Raw genomic sequence first — 24,759 nt, 5'->3', positions numbered from 1 at the left:
AACATGCCATTGACACAAAAAAATGTGGTTGTAAAAAAATCTAATTCTCCTTTAAGGCACTAGCTCCCATCTAATGGGACATTTATACAATTGGGTGACAGACAGTGCCAAGCAAGAAATACTATGTTAGAATCTAGCTGCAGATAACTCTGAGCTTTCTCGGTCCTAAAATGGGCAATATATAGTATATATGATTTAAAGAGAGGAATGAATATACAAGTACCATAGTTTCAGGTTTAGATTTTTGTCCCATAAAATGTGTCCTCTCAAAGGATTTGACATATGTTCTTACAGTGATGAGTTGATATCCTAAAACCATTAAGCTTAACATTCCAATCCAAATCATTCTAAGCACTACAGAGCATTTTGATCTGCACAGATTGTACATGAAAAAACAACACCATTTGATTGTGAAACCAAGGGTGTCTATTGAACACTTTGGCTGTCCCAGAAAGGATAGGTTTTAAAATGCACTTACTCCTCTGGAAGCGGGCACAGCAGAAGGCACCCAATGTGCCCATGAGGACAATGAGGGCGAGGAATGCCCCCACAGCTACTCCTATGATGACAGCCAATCGGAGGGACTCTGAGAAGACATGGAGAATAGACATTGGTACGGTGGCCATATTAGGAGTCCTGATGAGACTGAGGCTGTCCTGACATAGGCATCGTGCAGAGGTGGTTTCGTCATGCAGTTGAACTCGGGTAGGCCTACATCATGTGATATACATCAAGGCTAACACTTACTGTATGTTGAACTGTGTCCTTGCTAATGCAAAGGTGAACACAACTGGTGAATAGTAAATAGTGAAAACCTTTTACGGAACCATTTACAGCACGGACAATCTTGACACCCATTATTTACATTTACTTCAAATGGCTGAGAGGTTTACAGCTTTTTAACAAATGGTGTCCTAAATGTTATGAATAGGTTCATAGGCTGTAGGGGTTGATTTTTTAAAACTGAGCTGTCTCAAAGATGAGTGTATAACCCTGTGGCTAGTCAATGTCTAGTTAATTAATTCAAGAGCATAGTTGACTTTAGTAAGATCTTCCATTTAAATTCATTGTTACAGAATTGGCATTTCGACGATCCCTTTGAAAACAGATAGTTTGGAGCTTTGTAAGGGATAAACCTAATAGATAAAAGGAGGAAATTAATGAAAAAAATCATCTCAGGTCAAATAAATATTTCAAAGAAATCATATGTTAAGCTGTAACCAATTGAGACGTTGTAAATTAGATTACAAATTGGAGTTCTGAATACATCTAAATGCCATTACAGGATTTCCCAGATTGAAATTGTTGACATTTACCCAAGTAAAAGGCTTATCATGGAGCCATTGCCCTCATGCATGAAGTAATCATGGCAATATCCTTAATCTCTACCAGGCTCTTACAACTCTTTTTCTATGACTTTAATTTGCCCACTTTCTCTCAGACCCCAAATCTCTATCTCATACACATACTCTCTCACACCTACCCACCTACATGTACACACACACACCACGCTGGTGGTATAACAAACACAGCTGTTCACTGCATAAACATTCTGAGAACATGGAAAAGTTATGACATAAAACATCTTTAACACTACCACAACAGTTATTTAAAAAATGTACCACATGTACAATATGCCCACAGTTTTTCGGTAAAAAAAAATGTCCAGTGTCTGGGACCATGTACACTACATGGCCAAAAGTATGTGGTTGTCGAACATCACATTCCAAATTCATGAGTGTTAATACGAACTTCGTGTCACACCCTGACCATAGTTTGCTTTGTATGTTTCTATGTTTTGGTTGGTCAGGGTGTGATCTGAGTGGGCATTCTATGTTGGATGTCTTGTTTGTCTATTTCTATGTCTGGCCTGATATGGTTCTCAATCAGAGGCAGGTGTTAGTCATTGTCTCTGATTGGGAACCATATTTAGCTAGCCTGGGTGTAATGGTTTTCTTGTGGGGAAAGAGAGGCGGACCAAAATGCAGCGTGGTTAGTTTTGTGCATCTTTAATAAAGATGGCGCTGGGCAGACTGGCGGCGCTGGCGGCGCTGGGCAGACGGGTGGCTCAGGCGGCGCTGGGCAGACAGGTGGCTCAGGCGGCGCTGGGCAGACTGGCGGCACTGGCAGCGCTGGGCAGACTGGCGGCGCTGGGCAGACTGGCGGCACTGACGGCGCTGGGCAGACTGGCGGCGCTGGGCAGACTAGTGGCACAGGCGGCGCTGGGCAGACAGGTGGCTCAGGCGGCGCTGGGCAGACTGGCGCCTCTGGACTGAGGGGCTCTGGCGACTGGACTGAGGGGCGGAAACTCTGGTAGCGCCGGACAGGCGGGAGCACATGTGTTGATGGAACGGAGAGACAGCCTGGTGCGGGGTGCCGGCACTGGTGGTACCGGGCTGGGGACACACACCTGAGGGCGAATGCCTTGCATACTAAGCCAAATCAACTCCTCTCTCTCTTCACACTCCCCCAATTCTATTAACACATCCTCGAGTGTCTCCTCATCTCCCATCCGTTCACTCTCCTCCATTCTGTCCAATAACTCCTCGACCCTCTCAGACTCAGCCCTCAGCTTTGCCGATAGCTCCGATAACATCCATGGCTCCTTACGGTTAACAGGGGAAGTTGGCTCAGGTCTGGCTCCTGCCTCTTCCACACTCTCCCTGTGCCCCCCCAAGACATTTTTGGGGGTGCCTCTCGTGCTTCCAGCCGCTCTGCCGTGCTAGCTCCTCATAATGCCGCCTCTCTGCTTTCGCTGCCTCCAGCTCGGCTTTGGGGCGGCAATATTCCCCTGGCTCTGCCCAGGGTCCTTTCCCGTCAAGGATCTCCTCCCAAGTCCACTTCTCCAAATAGTGCAGCCTCTCCCACTGCTGCTGCTGCTGCTGCTGTTGCTCCTGCTGCTGCTGCTTCTCCTGCTGCTGTTGCTGCTGCCTCTGTTTACCACGCCGCTTGGTCCTTGGTTGGTGGGTAATTCTGTAATGGTTTTCTTGTGGGGAAAGAGAGGCGGACCAAAATGCAGCGTGGTTAGTTTTGTGCATCTTTAATAAAGATGAAAGTACTACAATTTACAAAACAAGAAACGTGAAAAAACCAAAACAGTCCTATCTGGTGCCACAAAGACAGGAACAATTACCCACAAAACCCAACACAAAACAGGCTACCTAAATATGGTTCCCAATCAGAGACAATGACTAACACCTGCCTCTGATTGAGAACCATATCAGGCCTAACATAGAAATGGACAAACCAGAAACACAACATAGAATGCCCACCCAGCTCACGTCCTGACCAACACTAAAACAAGGAAAACACACACGAACGATGGTCAGAACGTGACACTGGGTTTCACTGTGTGTTAGTGGGTGATTGTTCCTGTCTCTGTGTTTGCACCAGATAGAACTGTTTAGGTTTTTGCACATTTATATATCGCACATTTATATATTCCAGCTCCGCGTATCGGCCGGGCAAGATTGAGCGTCGAGCCAAATGCCATGAAGCCGGCTATACGCATCTGGTCCCCAGTGCGTCTTCTTGGACCGGCTTACATGGCACCAGCCTTGCGCACGGTGTCCCCGGTTCGCCTGCATAGCCCAGTGCGGGCTATTCCACCTTGCCGCACTGGCAGAGCGACCGGGAGTATTCAACCAGGTAAGGTTGGGCAGGCTCGGTGCTCAAGAGCTCCAGTGTGCCTGCACGGTCCGGTCTACCCAGTACCACCTCCACGATCCAGCCCTCTGGTGGCAGCTCCCCGCACCAGGCTTCCTGTGCGTGTCCTCGGCCCAGTACCACCAGTGCCAGCACCACGCATCAGGCCTACAGTGCGCCTCGCGTCTCCAGCGCTGCCAGAGCCATCCTCCTCTCCTGCGCTGCCGGAGTCTCCCGCCTGTTTAGCGCTGCCAGAGCCTTCCTCCTCTACAGCGCTGCTGGAGTCTCCTGCCTTTTCAGTGCAGCCAGAGCTGCCAGTCTGCATGGAGCAGCCAGAGCTGCCAGTCTGCATGGAGCAGCCAGAGCTGCCAGTCTGCATGGAGCAGCCAGAGCTGCCAGTCTGCATGGAGCAGCCAGAGATGCCAGTCTGCATGGAGCAGCCAGAGCTGCCAGTCTGCATGGAGCAGGCCGGGAGCTGTCAGTCTGCATGGAGCAGCCAGAGCTGCCAGTCTGCATGGAGCAGCCAGAGCTGCCAGTCTGCATGGAGCAGCCAGAGCTGCCAGTCTGCAAGGAGCTGCCAGACTCTTCCAGATCTGCCAGTCAGCCAGACTCTTCCAGATCCGCCAGTCAGCCAGAATCTTCCAGATCCGCCAGTCAGCCAGACTCTTCCAGATCCGCCAGACTCTTCCAGATCCGCCTGTCAGCCAGACTCTTCCAGATCCGCCAGTCAGCCAGGATCTTCCAGATCTGCCAGTCAGCCAGGATCCGCTAGTCAGCCAGACTCTTCCAGATCCGCTAGTCAGCCAGGATCTGCCAGAACCGCCAGTCAGCCAAGATCTTCCAGATCTGCCAGTCAGCCAGGATCCGCTAGTCAGCCAGACTCTTCAAGATCCGCCAGCCAGCCAGGATCTGCCAGAGCCTTCCTCCTCTCCTGTGCTGCCGGCGCTGCTGCCGGAGTCTCCCGCCTGTCCGGCGCTGCCGCCGGAGTCTCCCGCCTGTCCGGCGCTGCCGCCGGAGTCTCCCGCCTGTCCGGCGCTGCTGCCGGAGTCTGAAGAGCCCCTCTGTCCCGAGCTGCCCCTCTGTCCCGAGCTGCCCTCTGGGGGGGGGGGGGGTACTGTCACACCCTGACCATAGTTTGCTTTGTATGTTTCTATGTTTTGGTCGGTCAAGGCATTCTATGTTGGATGTCTTGTTTGTCTATTTCTATGTCTGGCCTGATATGGTTCTCAATCAGAGGCAGGTGTTAGTCATTGTCTCTGATTGGGAACCATATTTAGGTAGCCTGGGTTTCACTGTGTGTTTGTGGGTGATTGTTCCTGTCTCTGTGTTTGCATCAGATAGGACTGTTTAGGTTTTCGCACATTTATTGTTTTGTTAGTTATTTCATGTCTAGTTCCTTTATTAAAGAACATGAATAACCACCACGCTGCATTTTGGTCCGCTTCTCCTTCACCAGAGGAAAACCCTTACACTTAGCACCCCCGTTGCTGCTATAACAGCCTCTACTCTTCTGGGAAGGCCATGAAGCCGGCTCAGCGCATCTGGTCTCCAGAGCGTCTCCTCGGGCCGGGGTACATGGCACCAGCCCTGGGCATGGTGTCCCCGGTTCACCAGCACAGCCCAATGCGGACGATTCCACCTCGCTGCACTGGCCTGGCTACGGGGAGCATCCAGCCAGGTAGGGTTGGGCAGGCTCGGTGCTCGAGACCTCCAGTGCGCCTCCACGGTCCGGTCTATCCGGTGCCTCCTCCACACACCAGGCCTCCGGTGGCAGCCCCCCGCACCAGGCTGTCTCTCTGTCTCCTCCCTACAGGTGCTCCCGCCTGTCCAGCGCTGACAGGTGACAGTTGGATTAACAAAAGGCTAAGCTGTGTTTTCCTATATTGCACTTGTGATTTCATGAATATAAATATTTATAGCAATATTTATTGTATGTAGTGCTATGATATTCAGCGGTTGTTGATGACACTTATCCCGATAGGGTATTGCAGCCATAACAAGTTAAATAAAATAAATAAATAAATTGCGCGTGGTGATCTTAGGCTTGTATGCGGCTGCTCTGCCACGAAAACCCATTTCATGAAGGTCCCGACGAACAGTTCTTGGTAGTGAATATTGCAACAGAGGACAGACGATTTTTACTTTTTGTGCTTTTCAGCACTCGGTGGTCCCATTCTGCTGAGCCATTGCTGCTCCTAGACGTTTCCAAGTCACAATAACAGCACTAACAGTTGATCGGGGCAGCTAGAGCAGGGCAGAAATTTGATTAACTGACTGGTTGGAAAGGTGGCATCCTATGATGGTGCCATGTTGAAAGTCACTGAGCTCTTCAATACGGGCCAATCTACTGCCAATTTTTGTATATGGAAATTGCATGGTTGTGTGCTAGATTGTATTATCATTAAAATAAAATCCCCCCAAAATTGAATGAGTCTCAATCCACAGCATCTGCCGATCTCGCACATTCGCATCTGCGGTGAAGGGTGACAGAGCTAGAGTGTTATTTGTCAGACCATGAGACATCCCAAAAATCTGTATTCTCAGAAAATGATCTGTAGCGTCCGAACGATTTGGCCTGCAAACTATTATAGAAAGATGAGACTCTCACAAACTGTTCTCCGTTTTGTTCTATGACCCCCACAAGCATCTTGGGACTCTGGCTGTATCAACTTCAGAAATCTGCCGTCTTCTGTCTGTAGCATCCGAACAGTTTGGGCTACACACTAATATGACCCCTCTGTGGAAAGGTGGACTCTCACAAATACGTACATTGTAGTTGTTTTGCTTTAGGAGACCCACAGGCCTCACAATACTTTTCTGAAGGCCCCCGGTACCAGAGCCCCAGCTTAGACTGGGCTTAAACTGGAATGGGTTCAAAAACAAAAAAATACTTTAACTATGAAATTCAGAAAAAAATGTATACAATTCCACACAAGAGACCACTAGAGGTACAACGGGAGTTGGTGTACCTTGTTCCTTCAGTCGAATTATCTCTGTGTCGGACCCAAAGCTGTTCCAGGCGGTGCAGTTATAGATTGTCTGGAAGTCAGCAGGGACGATGTTACTCATGGTGAGGGTGGAGATGACCCCCTCCTCAGTGCTCACTGTCTCCACTGTGTATCGGCCAGACGTCCCCGACTCCAAGACTGTCTCTTTCCACGACCAGGCCTGTGGCAGACAATGCAATGACAATTATACGTTACAGTATAGACGGTACACAAGCACACATTAACACAGCCACATATGCTCGAAGCACACACACACACACACACACGCACACGCACACGCACACGCACACACACACACGACAGAAACCAACCAACCTGCCAACACAACCTATTGGGGCATTAAAGATAAAGGGCATAATCCTCCTTTGGGTTGGTTAAATGCCTGTCAATATACTATCTGCATACAAAGTCAGGTGTTACGTCCTAATTGGGACACTATTTCCTATATAGTGCTCTAATTTTGACCATAGGTATTGGTCTAAAGTAGTATACTGCATAGGGAATAGGGTGCCATTAGGAACACAGAGATCACACCAATGACTCATCTGATTGCTTCAATTTGGGCCACTAAGCCTCTGCTAGTTTGACAGGGTGACATCTGTAAGCCCTCCATGTCCTGGAGAGAGCCACATAGAGAGCCACATAGAGGGCGGCAGCCCTCCGTGTCCTGGAGAGAGCCACATAGAGACTTGAATTCGACTTGGAGCCTCAAGACTCGGGACTCAACATTAACTTGAGACTGATGACTTGAAATAATCTGGCCAGGTTTTGTAATGTTGTCACTCCGCGTTGTCACTCCGCTACGCTCCATGCAGCCAGAGACCGTATCCGCAGCAACGCCCTGCAACAGATGGTCTCGTGAAATGCACACTCGGCTCTCTGATTAGACCACCAAACTGTCAATCAACACAGGTCGTGTGAGCTACCGAACATATTTCTGATTTGCTGTACAGCAAGGAGAGACCGGGGATGGGTGTAGCACTTATAACCTTTTCCTCAGTTTCTCAGAGATCGTTTATGGTAGTATATTCAAAACTTGATACAAAAACATACATCTGTCCTTAACAAATTGGTGTGGTTATTATATATGTAAATAGAACTGCAAATGCATGGTGTTTTCTTAAATACAAGTAGTAAAGTGTTGCAATTTACCCCATGGTCTGGGTTATTTGTAACAGTGCTTGGGGTGAATTATAACAGAATGAAAAAGTACATAAATCATGACATGCAACTAATTATTGAACTCCTTTATTGAGACCATAAGAGAAACATTGCCATGTTTAACATTTTGTTTGGCAGAAATAATCGTCAATATACAGAAATAATAATCAATATAAATAATAAAATGTTTATTTTACACTTCACTAAATGTTCATTCTCAACAACTAGGCTAAACTAAACACCTGAACGTTTGTGGTGTGTGTGTGTGTGTGTGTCTGTGTGTCTGTGTGTGTGTGTCTGTGTCTCTGTGTGTGAATGTTCAACTTAATCAGAGTCACAGCTGTGACAATTGTCATGACGTTGGCCTGGGGTATAGGTTTATGACAGTCATAAATGCCTCCTCCCCCCTTTTTCCTCTCTCTACCCTACTGAGGTTACATTTGCAAAACCCTTGGTTAACATAGAGACTCTGGGAACATCAGTAGGTGGGGGAAAATGAACTATATTGTGGTCATCCGAACAACTGAACTTATGCGGTGGTACTTAATGAATATAATATCAGTTTGGTTGTCATCTGAGACATTCTCATCAATGATAAGATGACATGAACATTATCGGATTCGTATGGAATTGTTGTTCAATTTAACTGTTTGAATATTAAATTATTTGTGATGGGATGAAATGTGATATTAGCTTCTAAAATATGAGATGTGGGTGTTCATAAGATAGGGCTGCTCAATAAGTGGCCCGCCCTGTGAAGGAACATGGGCTATAAAACCTTTCAAACACGCCCTCCTCTCCCTTCCTATATAAAGCCTTGATGACAACATAACTTCCTGTTCCGGGGATGTAGGACGATGGTCCTAAGTCAGAATGGTTCAGATAATAACTACAGAACGAAGCCAACATCAGCGTGAGCTTTGGTTGCGAATGGTATGAACTTTTAACTCTTATTCACTACAGAAGTGATACCTCCTAGCCGTTGAGTTAGCAAACGCAGGTTAGGAAGGAACAGACAGAGTATCCCATCTACCACACAACAACGTTACTACAACGTATCCAATTGACCACCCAGAGACATTCTTCAACGGACTCGGTTTGGCAATACGGCCTTCCATCTACCACTAACCTACTGAAGCGCAGCTCAGAGTAAATATTTATTGCATTTTCCTTTTCCAAATGGGCGGTAATTTAGAATGCATAAGAGACTGTATTTACGATAGCCCAGCTTCTTCCCTTTGTTCCTCAGTCTTCCCGCTCCTTCACTAAACCCAGCCCCTTTCCTTTTGTGTAAAAAGCTGTCATACCTGTTCCGCCCGCAAGGGACGTTTTCCTTTATGACGTAATTTGTAATCAAGTTATGATTAATTGTGTGTATGTGTAATTCTGTGTGATTAGTTAGGTATTTAGTAATTAAATAATTAAACCCAATTTTGTATTGCTGATTCAACTTGTCAGCCAGGGTTCGTGCAGATAAAATAATTTACAACTTTCAGATGAGACTGAATTAAGACGACGATTGAAATTGACTGCTATTTATGTAAAATATTACTAGGTCTTTAAGAGTTTATTCGGAAGATAACAGCTCTATAAATATTATTTTGTGGTGTCTGACTCTCTAGTTAATTACATTTACATGATTAGCTCAATCAGGTGATATTAATTACGGAGAAATTATTTTATAGAATAGCATGTCATATCACTTAATCCGGCATAGCCAAAGACACGACACAGTGTTATGGCTGTCTTGGGGTACAGGCTTGGTGGGCCCATAATTTGCATTCCCAGCACTCATCCCAGACCTCCTTGGACTTGGAATTGTTAAAGTGCTCCATTCACACAATGCACAAGTTTACCTCGTTGAAGGAATCTGAATCTTCTGCTTCAATATGCTTTGTTTTGGCTTTTTTCTTAGGCAGGACAGTTTTTTGTTGTTGTTCAATGTGGTTTGTCTTGGCTTGCATCTTTCCAGCTGTTTTTCTATGCAGGGCAATTTTTTAAGCCTTCTGAGTGCTTGACTTTTTATGCTCTGCTTCCAGTGGCTGCTTGATGGGTGTATTCTCCAATATCTCAGTTTTTCTCCTCTTCCTACCCCTTTTTGTAATTTTCCTAGGCCCTGCTTTTGGGAAGGGGCGTACATCAACTGGGATGATATCAGAAGAGTAATCAGGTGTTTCCCAGCCACAGCCTGAGACATGTGGGGAGGTGCCCTGTGAAGCGACTGGAGAGGTGGCCTGGAAGGCGGTTGGAGAGGGGGCCTGGATAGCAGTGGTCACAGTGGCCTGAGATGTGACTGAAGAGGTAACCTGGGAGAAAGCTGGAGTGGTGGCCTGGAAGGCAGCTGGAGAGATGGCCTGGAAAGCAGCTAGAGAGGTGACCTGGGAGGCAGCTGGCAAGGCCAGTGTGTCAGCTGGAGCACAACGATCAGTGGCAAGTGAGGGTGCAAAGTCACATTCCTGAAATATTTCAGAGTTGTATGGCCAAATGCACCTGAACACAGCCTGTACATTGTTGGGTGTTGTGGCACCTGGAAGTGCTGTTTTGACAAGGCCTGGAATGTCATATATATATAGTCATGGTATTTCCGGGGTTTATACGATCCAGGCATTCCTGGCAGAATTCACCATTTTCTTCAATGCCCCATACACACTCCTGTCCAGGGACTGGAGCTTGTGTGAGCAGTGTGGGGGGAAGAAAGCAAGACTATGCCAGAACTAAGATTGCAAAGACGGAGATGGCAGCAACGCCGTGAATAGCTCTTAGACAACTTTGCAGTATTTTGTTATTTGATGTACTATTTTTTACGTCAGGAAATATTTTGTGTCATTACATAAAGCCGGGAAGAACTATTGGATATTAGAGTGGCGGTAACTCACCAGAACTACCAGCATTACGACCAGGAATACGGCTTCCCTGGAGCAGTTCCTTTGTTCACTCTCCCCAGAGCAATTGAACTTATCCAGAGGCTGACCCAAGCATTTCGCTACACTGGCATTAACATCTGCTAACCATGTGTATGTGACAAATAAAATTTGATTTGATTTGAAATCGCATCGCAGGTGGAGGAGAGGCACTCGAGGCAGTCTGCTGGTTCGACTTAGGAGGCATGCACACCACCCACCACTTTCGAGTATATTACTTGCTTCTATCTCAAGGCCATCAGACTGTTAAACAGCCATCACTAACACATTAGAGGCTGCTGCCTATAGGCATAGACTAGGAATCACTTGTGACTTTAAGGAATGGAACACTAGTCACTTTAATAATGTTTACTTATCTGGCATTACTCATCTCATATGTATATACTGTATTCTATGCTATTCTACGGTATCTTAGTCACTTAATAATGTTTACATATCTTGCATTACTCATCTCATATTTATATACTGTATTCTATACTATTCTACGGTATTTTAGTCACTTAATGTTTACTCACTTTTGTTGCCAGCGGTTTAGACATTAATGGCTGTGTGTTGAGTTATTTTGAGGGGACAGCACATGTACACAGTTATACAAGCTGTACACTCACGACTTTACGTTGTAGCAAAGTGTCATTTCTTCAGTGTTGTCACATGAAAAGATATACTCAAATATTTACAAAAATGTGAGGGGTGTACTTACTATTGTGACATGCTGTATATAGTCTTAATTCATTCCTACTTAGATTTGGGTGTATTGGGTATATGTTGTGTAATTTGTTAGATATTACTGCACTGTCAGAGCTAGAAGCACAAACATTTTGCTACACCTGCAATTTTTATTTTACTAGGAAAGTCAGTTAAGAACAAATTCTTATTTTCAATGACATTCTAGGAACAGTGGGTTAACTGCCTGTTCAGGGGCAGAATGACAGATTTGTACCTTGTCAGCTTGGGGATTTGAACGCTCTAACCATTAGGCTACCCTGCTACCCCAATAATGCTTTTTCACGTGAGGGTTTAGGATGAAACTGAGCATGTGCACAGCGAATCACATGATTCTACCTCGCTTCTGATTGGAAGAGTTGCAAGTGTTACAATTATTTTAGAGCCGACAGGGTAGCCTAGTGGTTAGAGCAGTGGTGTAGTAACCGGAAGGTTGCAAGTTCAAACCCCCGAGCTGACAAGGTATCTATCATTCTGCCACTGAACAGGCAGTTGAACCACTGCTTCTAGGCAGGCATTGAAAATAAGAATTTGTTCTTAACTACCTTGCAAAGTTAAATAAAGGTAAACGTTTTTTAAATTAAATCCTGTGTTACAATCATCCCCGGTCTCCCCTATAGGATCGGGTACAGCACAAACATCAAGTTGTAGGCATAGAAGGTTGGTATAATACATGCTGCTCCAAAAATGTCTTGGTGATCAAGAATATTAACTGTTTACTTTGCAAGCTCACCAGCAATGGCATCAAGTAACAATTACTAGCATAGGCCTACTGGTCTTTTGACACGCTAAAATGGCTTGAAATTGATAATTTACTTATGTAGATTGCATTTGGAATTTGTTTATGATATGAATTATTACTGTGACGAAGATGCGCCATTGGCTCATATCTTCACTTGCACACTCCAAACTCCAGTGGAGAGCGCTTTGTTCTATTGTTGAAATGTCTGTTCTTTCTTTCACAGGTAGCCTAGTGGTTAGAGCATTGGACTAGTAACTGGAAGGTTGTGAGATTGAATCCCTGAGCTGACAAGGTACAAATCTGTCGTTCTGCCCCTGAACAAGGCAGTTAACCCACTGTTCCTAGGCCGTCATTGAAAATAGGAATTTGTTCTTAACTGACTTGCCTAGTTAAATAAAGGTATATATTTTTTAAATGCATATGTGGTAAATCTATATTCCATCTAATCCTACAATAATTGCTAGCATTTCATCATTCCATCCACGTACCTGTCACGCCCTGGCCATAGAGAGTATTTTATTCTCTATTTTGGTTAGGCCATGGTGTGACTAGGGTGGGCATTCCAGTTTCTTTATTTCTATGTTATGGCCAGGTATGGTTCTCAATCAGGGACAGCTGTCTATCGTTGTCTCTGATTGGGAATCATACTTAGGCAGCCTTTTTCCCACCTGTGTTTTGTGGATAGTTGTTTTCTGTGTAGTTTATGCACCTTACAGAACTGTTTCGGTTTTCCCTTTTGTTTATTTTGTTTGAGTGTTTTGTGATCAACTAAAATCAAGAGCACTTACCACGCTGCGCTTAGGTCCAATCCTCATTACGATGACAGCCGTGACAGAACTACCCACCACCAAAGGACCAAGCAGCGTGGCCAGGAGGAGCAGGGATCCTGCGCCCGGGAGAAGAGGGAGTGGAGGACCTCATGGACATGAGAGGAGGTTATGGCAGGGGACGATACCCCGCCATGGAAACAGGCGGAAACAGCAAGGGATGAATGGTGGCGATACCAGGAGTCACGGCAACGAGGCAAGCACGAGAGGCAGGTCAAACATTTTTTGGGGGAGGGGGCACACGGGGAGTGTGGCAGAGTCAGGGTTCAGACCTGAGCCAACTCCTTGTGCTTACCGTAGGGAGCGTGGTACTGGTCAGGCACCGTGTTATGCGGTGGAGCGCATGGTGTCTCCAGTTCACAGCCCGGTGCGCTACATTCCAGCTCCCCGCGCTGGACGGGCTAGAGTGGGCATCCAGCCGGGACGGATGGTGCCGGCTCAGCGTGCCTGGCCTCCAGTGTGTCTCTTCGGCCCAGGATATCCTGAGCCGGCTCTGCGCCCTGTGTCTCCGGTGCGTCTGCACAGCCCAGTGCGTCCTGTGCCAGCGCCCCGCATCTGCGGGGCGAAAGTAACCATCCAGCCAGGACGGGTTGTGCCGGCTCTATGCTCAAGACCTCCAGTGTGCCTCCTCAGCCTGGTGAGTCCTGTGCCTGCTCCCAGAACCAGGCCTCCTGTATGTCTCCCCAGCCTGGTGAGCCCTGTGGCAGCTCCATGCACCAGGCTGCGTATACATCTCCTCACTCCAGTGATGATCCATGGCCCGAAGCCTCCAGTGATGATCCATGGCACGAAGCCTCCAGTGATGATCCATGGCACGAAGCCTCCAGTGATGATCCATGGCACGAAGCCTCCAGGGATGATTCATGGCACGAAGCCTCCGGTGATTATCCATGGCCCGGAGCCTGCAGTAAGGATCCATGGCACGAAGCCTCCAGCATTGATCCCCAGTCCGGGGCCTGCAGTTAGGGACCCCAGTCCGGGGCCTGTAGCGATGGTCCACATTCCGGGGCCTGTAGCGATGGTCCACAGTCCGGGGCCTGCAGCGAGGGTCCACAGTCCGGGGCCTGCAGCGAGGGTCCACAGTCCGGGGCCTGCAGCGAGGGTCCACAGTCCGGGGCCTGCAGCGAGGGTCCCCAGTCCGGGGCCCGCAGTGAGGGTCCCCAGTCCAGGGCCTGTAGCGATGGTCCCCAGTCTGGGGCATGCAGCGATGGTCCCCAGTCCGGGGCCTGCAACGAGGGTCCCCAGTCCGGGGCCTGCAGCAAGGGTCCCCAGTCCAGATGCGCCACCAAAGTGGGGGGAGCCAGAGGTGGAGCGGGGTCTGTGTCCCGCACTGGAGCCGCCACCGAAGTAGATGCCCACCCGGAGTCCGCACCTTTGGGGGGGGGGTACTGTCACGTCTCTGATTGGGAATCATACTTAGGCAGCCTTTTGTCCCACCTGTGTTTTGTGGGTAGTGTTTTCTGTAAAGTTTATGCACCTTACAGAACTGTTTTGGGTTTCCCTCTTGTTTCTCTTGTTCGAGTGTTTTGTGATCAAATAAAATCCTGAACACTTACCACGCTGCACTTTGGTCCGATCCTCATTACGACGAGAGTCGTGACAGTACTATTTATTCCAATATTTTCAGACATTTCTGTTTCATGTTTGATATACATTTTCATTTACCATTTCTTACCCCCTGAGTAGTTCGATGTTTATTGTGAACATGAACGTTCGCAAGACTCATGAGGTAGAAGTTCTGTTTATGTACTTCAATGTATGGTTTCCTTTGTTAATATTTACAGGGTTTTGTCGGAATTCTGTGTGTCTGTGTCTTTATGTCTCTGTCATTCTGGTTGTGCATAATAGGAGCGCCTCAGTGTGCACAGAAATAGTCTACTTGGCCTGCACGCCATGCTTTGGAGTCAGCAGTCTACAATGAATAAGATACAATTATTGTTACATTTATGAATTGTGATGAAATATCATTAATAATCATTAAGTCTGATTAAGACAAATGTACCAATGGAGGTGGAAATTGCCTTTTACATTGTAGAACCAGTTTATTTGTTGTAATTGACATTTGGGTAATTGTATGGTCTTGGGCCAAGTGCTTATATGTAACTGTTTGAGCTCCTTTTCGACAGATTTGATTTGGTTTCTTAAGTGGAGGCTGTGCAGTCTTGCCCTCTACCTGTGTTCGTTCAGGACAGACTAAGCCTAATACAGAGGCTATTTCTTTTGTGCTATTGCCCGTGTATATTTGGTAAATCTACTTGTAAATGTTGTATGATATAGAGAGGTGACCTAGAAGGCAGCTGGAGAGCTGACCTGTAAATAAATATACACTCTGAGAAAGTCAACCTGCCTTGCCTTTTGCTGATTTCATGCCCTTACGACTTCATCCCTATTTTACAATTACATACTCAAAATGTGTTGTAGACAATATAATGAAAAGGGCTGCCTGGTAGCCTCAATAAATAGACACAGATTTGAGGTTGAACAAGTCATTGCATGTATAGATTTTTTTTACTTGATTTGAAACTTGACTTGAAAAACTTGACTCAACATGACTTGTGCACGACTTGGACTTGACTCAAGACTCAACCCGTTCTACTCTGGGACTCAATTTTAAGACTCGGACCTTGTGACTTAAGACCTGCTTGTCTATCGAATAATAGTGACTTGGTCCCACCTCTGCTGATTAGTATAGGTCAGGATTGGGATGAATCCCTCCATTTCCACTATGAAGGAAATATTCATCTGTTTCAGGAAAGGCTTGATACTCTGTTATCTAAATGAGGATAATGACTTCTAATTTTCAATAAATTTGCCTTCACTTCCCTGAATGTATTTTGTTACAAGCCTACACGTCTATGAGATGTTTCTCTATTTACTGCGCCATCTTGTTTACCTTAGGATAGGATATTCATTAGGATATTCTTTGCCGTTGATTATTCTACGTTAAGTCCATAGGGATGTCCTCACATGACCTACTTTCTTATTTCTTTAGGTCAAGCTCATTCATTTCGTTTGCACTACTTTAATGGGATATTTCACCCAAATTACAAAATTCCATAATCGTAAGACAGCAATCCATACTGTTAATGGTAAGGAAGCCAATAAGTCATGTTTTACATCTAAAGGTAGACTATCCGGACTATCAAAATAAAGTGTAACCAATCATTTCATATGCAAGGATTCCCTCATAGTTTTTTTAAAATCTACTTTTGCTCCATTGGGATCCTTTGTTTCCACCCCACCTATCCTTGGTCAAATTTTTGGCAAACCTCCACATTCTATTCACAACAAATGTCCACAGTCATTTATTGTTCAATGATTGACTTGAGGCATGTACACATCTTCATCATGTTAAAACCAATAAGGTTTTAGAAGGAAGGAGGGATGTGTTACTCACAATGCGGTCGGGAGGAGGAGTGCTGCGGATGAAACACTTGATCTGCCCCTTCTCCCCGTAGAGGACTTGCTGGGTCTGGGTGCTGGAGATAGTGGGAGGACCTACAGCATGGCCAAGGGAAAATAAGTCAATCATTCCAATAAAACACCCACATACATCAACGGCCTATCAGATGGTGGGGAAGGCGAAGGCCACATGCATTATAATACTTTCTAGTTTACAATAAAATGGAGATGAGCAATTATTCATGATGAGATTTGAATTAGTTTTTCTTAAGGTGAGATTCACGGAGTGATGAAAAGGTTGTTTTCATTGCTTAAAGGTTAAGAAAGAGAAGAAGAAGTGTAGAAGGTTTGGGTGGACAGAGGAGGATAGTGGAAGGGTTAGATAAAGGTCTAGAGAAAACAAAGTAATTCCAGTTCGCAGTCCTGTGCGTTAGTTCCATTTCATCTCCTGCGCCTGTGAAAGAAAACCTTAGAAATGTGTGACCTTCGACTGACACAGTGTGACGTTGACAGCCTCCCAAGTCAAGGAGCTCTTACAAATTCCAGAACTACCTACCATAAGAATAACAAACATTACAGTGCAAAAGGGGCTTCTCAATACAGCCAAACGTGTTCACATGGGGGGCCTGTGGGGGAGCTGGAGAGATCTGACAAAAGACGTGGAAGCACAAGAGTGCTATAACTAGATAACTTTATTTCCCATGACTTTATCTTGGAGCAGCTCTCCTGAGTCGCCGGAGGAGGAAAACAGGGTGGATGAATTTATTGGAGGAGAGGAGAGGAGGTGTCACTTGTTTGTGATTGGAGTGGGGAATGAAACTAGGATTCATTAGCCTGGAATCCAAACAGTTTCACTGTACAATATCAATCTTAACCATAACCTGTCCAATCAGCCGCCACTTAGAAACAATGGGGAGTGCGAAAACCCATGAGGCCAAATGCTTCACCTTTTCAGGTTGTCAAATAATGGACTTCCTAACAGAAGCTTCAAGGAGAGAAAAAGCCTCCTTTGTAAAGAAGGAGAAATTCATAAAAGCCAAACCTCTATCTTATTGGTTCAATACAGCAGAACTGTATTACACTGTATGGGCTCAAGGGTGAAAGCTTTCATCAAAACAGTCAGTCTATATGCCTTCAGAACCCTTTTTCATTGACTGGTTAAACCTGCAATGAAAGCAGACAATAAGAGAGCCCCTTTGGCAAGCGAGAGGGGGAAAAAAGTACAATTTCAAGTCAGCCATTTTGTGGTGCTACCTACGACCCTGCATATTCTTGTGGTGTGAATTTTATGCCGATATCCCGGCTTCATAAATTCTTCTTCTACGGAGGAGTTATTCAATAGAGCTCGTCATCGATTGTGTGACCTTGACTTCAGGCATATTAAACAACTGTCTTTGTTTACTATTTATTGATTAGTTAAAAAAGGTTGCAATAACTTCTCATTTAGCCATGGCCAGCTGTCATGGCACTGAGATAAGGCTGGGAGATTAGTCCATTTGCAATCGATGTAAAGACGTGTTTAATCACCTTTTTCACCTTTAATTACATTTATCCTGTGCTGTTTATTTCTGGTGCAACATGCTCATTCCTAGGTGAAGTCATTGTCAATGACATTGATTATATTAATGAAACGCTAACAGACAATGACCGTTTTATTCCCTTTCAGATAACACACATATTTCTAATATGTAAAATACATGTTAAGTATGTTTATGTTTAAAATATTTCCTCTTTGAAAGATAAGGAACAATTGAAAGTATACTAGTCTTAAGACAACATTTAGGCTAAGCTTTGATGTCAGAAAGCCTGGAGACATCAACACGTATCTGTAATAGGATAGGGTTAGGCAATATTATGATAGAATTGGGTATCAACAATTATTGACAGTCATTGTGATATGACAGATATTCTTTCATTGAAATAGTTCATTTTTACATACTAAGTTACGGTCCTAGCTGTAAATCAATGCTTTTTGTCATCCTGTCAAAAGCAAACTGTTATAATGACCCAATGATTTTGACTCCCCGAGTGTAAATATGTCTCCGCTTTTACCTTCTTGTCCCTGAGTCCAGCTAGCCTCAAACATGTCCCTAAGCTTGGAACAACTTCTACATTGAACTTGGAAATTCATTTAGCATTCATCCACATGTGAAATATACTTACCATTCACAGTGAGGGACACTTCCTTCTCTCCCGCTCCAACTCGTGGGACCACCGCCCGGCATACGTACTTCCCAGCATCCTCCTGCCTCACCGCCTTTAGAGTCAGGATGTTCTCATTGCTAAGCACCTGTGGAGGATCAAGGTCAAAGGTCAGGCTGGTGATAAAACGGTCATCTCTGAATTCAAGTCCTTCCGTCCAACCCCTGTATCAGCTAATCGAAACCCCAATATGCCCTCACCAAGAGGAGAGTACGGCACACACTTAGTTGTCTGCAAGGCCACCTGAGCCACTGCTTTAATAAACGGTATGAAAGGGTATGTTAACCTCAGAATATCAACATGAACTTCATGGGTGGAATTGCATATACCACAGACTGAAAGCGCTGGACCATGAAAAAAATAGATTATTTTTTAACCGATACCATTATGAAGGTACAGTGTGATGTGTTGAGAGTCTGGGCCCTTTTCTAGTTTTTCTATCAGTCTCTTGAATGTCTGAATTTGATGACAAGTGCTTTTCCTGGATAAATACAGAGAATAGCATATTTGATGCACATGTACATGACATTCACATCTAGGTGAATTAAGAATAAAGCTGCATTGGCACAGTATTAAAATGAATACCTGTATAATAGAATACATCTTAGAATAGAAAAGAAAATAAGACAATAGAATAGACTAGAACAGGATAGGATAGAACAGGATAGGATAGAACAGGATAAGCTAGAACAGGATAGGCTAGAACAGGATAGGCTAGAACAGGATAGGATAGAACAGGATAGGATAGAACAGGGTAGGCTAGAACAGAATAGAATGGAACAGGATAGGATAGAACAGGATAGGCTAGAACACAATAGAATAGAACAGGATAAGATAGAACAGGATAGGCTAGAACAGGATAGGCTAGAACATGATACGATAGAACAGGATAGGATAGAACAGGATAAGCTAGAACAGGATAGGCTAGATCAGGATAGGATAGAACAGGATAGGATAGAACAGGATAGGATAGAACAGAATATAATAGAATAGTATAGGATAGAACAGGATAGGATAGAACAGGATCGGATAGAACAGGATCGGATAGAACAGGATCGGATAGAACAGGATAGGCTAGTTTAGGATAGGATAGAACAGGATATGATAGAACAGGATAGGCTAGATCAGGATAGGATAGGATAGAACAGGATAAGCTACAATATAATTGAATGAAGGTGAATGAAGAATAAAGCTGCATTGGCACAGTATAAAAATGAATACCTGTATAATAGAATACATCTTAGAATAGAAAAGAAAATAAGACAATAGAATAGACTAGAACAGGATAGGATAGAACAGGATAAGCTAGAACAGGATAGGCTAGAACAGGATAGGATAGAACAGGATAGAACAGGATAAGCTAGAACAGGATAGGCTAGATCAGGATAGGATAGAACAGGATGGGCTAGAACAGGATAAGCTAGAATAGAATTGAATAGAATACCAATTTATTAGAACTGAATATAATATAATAGAACAGAATAGAATACGTTATTGCCCTTAAGAGGGAATGGGTCTAGCAAAATATGCAACTGGCAATAGAAGCATAATAGAAAGGATGATGGTGATTACAATTCCTACCACTCCAGAGCCGCGTTTCATCCACACGATGGTGAGGGAGGGGTTTCCTGTCCAGGCACAGTTGAAGATAGCATCTGATCCCTGGTCCACCTGTAGGGACTGTGGCTCAGCAGCCATTCTGGGCCCAACTGGAATCACAGGAACAGAAATGTTTACACTTTATTTGAATAGTCGTCTATAGATGATCTACAGATAATCAAGCTATGGTATCAACAGGCTAATAACTTCAACTATGTGGATACATTACAATTTGTGGGGTTAGGGTTACGGTTAGGATTAAGGTTAGGGTTATGATTTGGATTAAGGTTAGGGTTATGGTTATGGTTAAGACTAAGGTTAGGGTTATGATTAGGATTAAGGTTAGGGTTATGGTTATAGTTGGATTAAGGTTAGGGTATGGATTAAGGTTAGGGTTACGGTTCGGATTAAGATTAGGGTTACGGTTCGGATTAAGGTTAGAGTTATGTTGGGGTTAGTGTTACGGTTCGGGTAAGGATTAAGGTTAGGGTTACAGTTAGGGTAAGCATTAAAGTTAGTGTTATGTTAGGGCAAGGAACAAGGTTAGGGCAAGGGATAGTAGATAGTTAGTTGAAATCTTGTTGACAGTTAGCTCAACATCTACAAACCTTCTATTTGGGACTATCCATGTAGTGGATGTGATTCCAACTGCTTGTAGCTAGCTAGTTGTAGTTCCTGAGTGTGTTTTCTTAGGGACTACCAATGGTAGCGTGTGTGTGATACTTGCGGACTACTACTCACAGTAGACGTCTACGTTCCTGCTGATGTTGGTACTGCCCAGGGCATTGGTGACCTCACAGGAGACAGGCTCGGTGAAGAAGGAGTGGTCCACAATGACCTCATAGGTGTCACCTGACACCTCTCTGATGATGCTGCCCCTTTTGGCCCATCTGAATATAGGCCACAATAGAGTAGGTTGAAGAGTTAGACCTAGACCCTGATCTAAAGGTTAATGTTAGTAATGTGAGAGGGGAAGCTGATCCTAGATCTGTACCAATATCTGTACCACTCTTGGGAAACTTCCAAAGTCACAACAGGGAAGAGGGAAGACAATGTGGGCTATGACATCCAACCAGTAGCCCTTTTTGAGGTGGACATCAAAGACACAAGTATTGCAATACATAGGAAATATGGTGCAATTTGGGACACAACCAGTGAAAACATGTTGTATTCAAGGGCAATTTCTTGCTATGGTCTGCAATTCGCTGAGCATAGCAAAACAACAAAAGAAAAAGTGGCTTTTTTGTTATTTCGGTTCATTGCTTTTTCTTTTCTTTATTTGAGCATATTCACGTGCTGCTTGGGAGCCTGGTTGAGGAGGAGGAGGAGGCGGAGGAGGAGGAGGGCGTTATAATATAGGTGCTCTCACTTCGTGTCTGTCTTTTGCCCACTTTGATGCTGAAGTCATTTTATTGAGGAATAAATAAATTGTCTATGTGAAGAACCTTGCCCGGCACAAGCATATCTCACCGTCACTAATAGGCAGATCAGGCTCCTGAACAAATAAACTATTGTTTACATTGACAGAAGGGGAACAAGTTGAAGGGATAAATACACAGGACTCAGTCTGGAATAAATGTTATGAATTATTATATATGCCAGGCTATACCCTGTATATCGGAACAAAACATCACTTGAGGATTCTGAGTGAAAAGAGTGATGAATCATGCATAATTAACTTGGACGAACATCTTTGAACATCAAATGTGTTGTTGTTTGTTGTGTGTAATGTTCTGGCTCAAAAGATGGCCTGGTTATAGATGTACAAATTTAGAGAATAAGATTATGAACATGCAGAACATTCTCAGTGAATACAGACAATACAGACATATCCTAGATTTCTTGTCAAAATCAAAAAGGCCTGTTTTCATGTGTTGTGTTCAATTGTTGTAACTCTACAATTGTGTCTAAAATGGCACCTTATTCCCTATATACTTCAAACATTTTTTTTATCAGAACCTACATAAGGAATAGAGTGCCATTTGGCAAGCAACCTTCATGTACAGTAATAGAACACGCTATTCACTTTCGATGTGCCATCTTGACTCATATCGACATTCCCATCCAGAAACATTTCTCAATTGTAGAATGTAATTTGAGAAGTTTCATCTAATTTCCAAAGCAGTCAGATCGGGTGAACATAGGCTGGGCCCCAACCTATACATACAGTACCAGTCAAAAGCTTTTACACACCTACTCATTCCAGGGTTTTTCTTTATTTTTACTATGTTCTACACAGTAGAATAATAGTGAAGACTTCAAAACTATGAAATAACACATATGGAATCATGTAGTAACCAAAAAGTGTTAAACAAATCAAAATATATTTTATATTTGAGATTCTTAAAAGTAGCCACCCTTTGCCTTGATGACAGCTTTGCACACTATTGGCATTCTCTCAACCTGCCTCATGAGGTAGTCACCTGGAATGCATTTCAATTAGCAGGCATGCCTTGTGACAAGGGGTGGTATACAGAAGATAGCCCTATTTGGTAAAATACCAAGTCCATATTATGGCAAGATCAGCTCAAATAAGCAAAGAGAAATGACAGTCCATCATTACTTTAAGCCATGAAGGTCAGTCAATGCGGAAAATTGTGAAAGTTTCTTCAAGTGCAGTCGCAAAAACCTATGATGCTATGATGAAATTGGCTGTCATGAGGACTGCCACAGGAAAGGAAGACCCATAGTTACCTCTGCTGCAGAGGATACTACATTCATTAGAGTTACCAGCCTCAGAAATTGCAACTCCAAAAAAAGCTTCAGAGTTCAAGGAACAGACACATCTCAACAACAACTGTTCAGAGGAGACTACGTGAATCAGGCCTTCATAAACAACTACTAAAGGACACCAATAAGAAGAAGAGACTTGCTTGGGCCAAGAAACACGAGCAATGGACGGACATTAGACCCGTGGAAATCTGTCCTTTGATCTGATGAGTCCAAATTTTAGATTGTTGCTTTGCTTTGTGAGACGCAAAGAAGGTGAATGGATGATCTCTGCATGTGTGGTTCCCACCGTGAAGCATGGAGGAGGAGGTGTGATGGTGTGGGGGAGCTTTGCTGGTGACACTGTGATCTATTTAGAAATAAAGACACACTTAACCAGCATGGCTACCACAGCATTCTGCAACGATACGCCATCCCATCTGGTTTGCGATTAGTGATACTATCATTTGTTTTCAACAGGACAATGACCCAACACACCTCCAGGCTGTGTAAGGGCTACTTGACCAAGGAGAGTGATGGAGTGCTGCATCTGATGACCTGGCTTCCACAATCACCCGACGTAAACCCAAATGAGATGGTTTGGGATGAGTTGGACCGCAGAGCGAAGGAAAAGCAACTAACAAGTGCTCAGCATATGTGGGAACTCCTTCAAGTCTATTGAGAGAAGCTGTGTGAGAAAATGCCAAGAGTGTGCAAAGCTGTCATCAAGGCAAAGGGTGGCTACTTTGAAGAATCTCAATTAGAAAATATTTGTTTCACACTGTTTTGGTTAATACATGATTCCATATGCGTTATTTCACAGTTTGTATGTCTTCCCTATTGTTCTACAATGTAGAAAATAGTAAAAATAAAGAAAAACCCTTGAATGAGTAGGTGTGTCTAAACTTCTGACTGGTACTGTATATAGTGCATAACTTTTGACCAGAGTTTCCCTATGGGCCCTGGTCAAAAGTAGCGCATTATACAGGGGATAGGGTTCCATTTGGGACGAAGCCACAGAAGCAATACAAACCAGACCCCAGATGCCCTACGACAGTCTTCCATTTTGCCGAAGACATTTCATCACAAGACAGAGTGGAAAGTGACAGCATTGAAGGAGATCAAGTAAACCAAATCTCCTGAAAATCTGAAAATATTTCACTGCCTTACAATGGCACTCGAAAAACACAGCTTGATGATGGCAAGGACGAATTCCAAAAGGTTGATGCTGTCTGCTGTTAACGTTTTTTCAACATCCCTTCTAAATTCAAATGTAACCTTTCTTTCTGGTCTCTCTCAAGCCTGTGAATGTCAGAACAGAACAGTGCTACATGTCTGATTCTTATCCGTTTCCCAGTCACTTCTGAATTATTCAAGAACAATAGTATATTAGCACCGCTTTGAACATAACTGTATGCACAAACGAATCCATTTAGCTTTTTACAGATATTGAAGCACTGTTCATGTTGTCTATGATCTTCCGCTGTCAATTTCAAATGCAGGGTGGCACGCTCACGTGCACACACACACACACACACACACACACACACACACACACACACACACACACACACACACACACACACACACACACACACACACACACGCACAGACACACGCACGCACGCACGCACGCACGCACGCACGCACGCACACACACACACACACACACACACACACACACACACACACACACACACACACACACACACACACACACACACACACACTCCCAGAGGAACAAAAAAATAAACAATGGAACAAGTTCATGTCCATACACACAGATGGAGTTTGTGTTCACATCACCCACATGTTCACAT

The 24,759-nt window shown here is 44.4% G+C and overlaps 1 protein-coding gene across 2 annotated transcripts in view; it reads right to left on the bottom strand.

The window, feature by feature from the left end:
* LOC135550924 (kin of IRRE-like protein 3) overlaps positions 1 to 24,759 on the bottom strand; it is a 267,107-nt gene that overhangs the window by 20,386 nt on the left and 221,962 nt on the right. The window contains exons 7-12 of one of the 2 annotated variants that reach the window (XM_064982166.1): positions 20,972 to 21,120; positions 20,204 to 20,340; positions 18,593 to 18,719; positions 16,425 to 16,525; positions 6,615 to 6,813; positions 479 to 586 (exon numbers count right to left, since the gene is read on the bottom strand). In XM_064982166.1, the coding sequence (XP_064838238.1) occupies positions 479 to 586; positions 6,615 to 6,813; positions 16,425 to 16,525; positions 18,593 to 18,719; positions 20,204 to 20,340; positions 20,972 to 21,120 (821 nt within the window). The remainder of the gene's footprint in view (positions 1 to 478; positions 587 to 6,614; positions 6,814 to 16,424; positions 16,526 to 18,592; positions 18,720 to 20,203; positions 20,341 to 20,971; positions 21,121 to 24,759) is intronic. The other variant, XM_064982167.1, reaches the window with a different exon arrangement.

Source organism: Oncorhynchus masou, chromosome 12, assembly GCF_036934945.1.
Source record: "Oncorhynchus masou masou isolate Uvic2021 chromosome 12, UVic_Omas_1.1, whole genome shotgun sequence".
Taxonomy (NCBI): domain Eukaryota; kingdom Metazoa; phylum Chordata; class Actinopteri; order Salmoniformes; family Salmonidae; genus Oncorhynchus; species Oncorhynchus masou.
The sequence above is the reverse complement of the archived record's forward strand: the minus strand, read 5'-3'. Positions and strand labels throughout refer to the sequence as shown.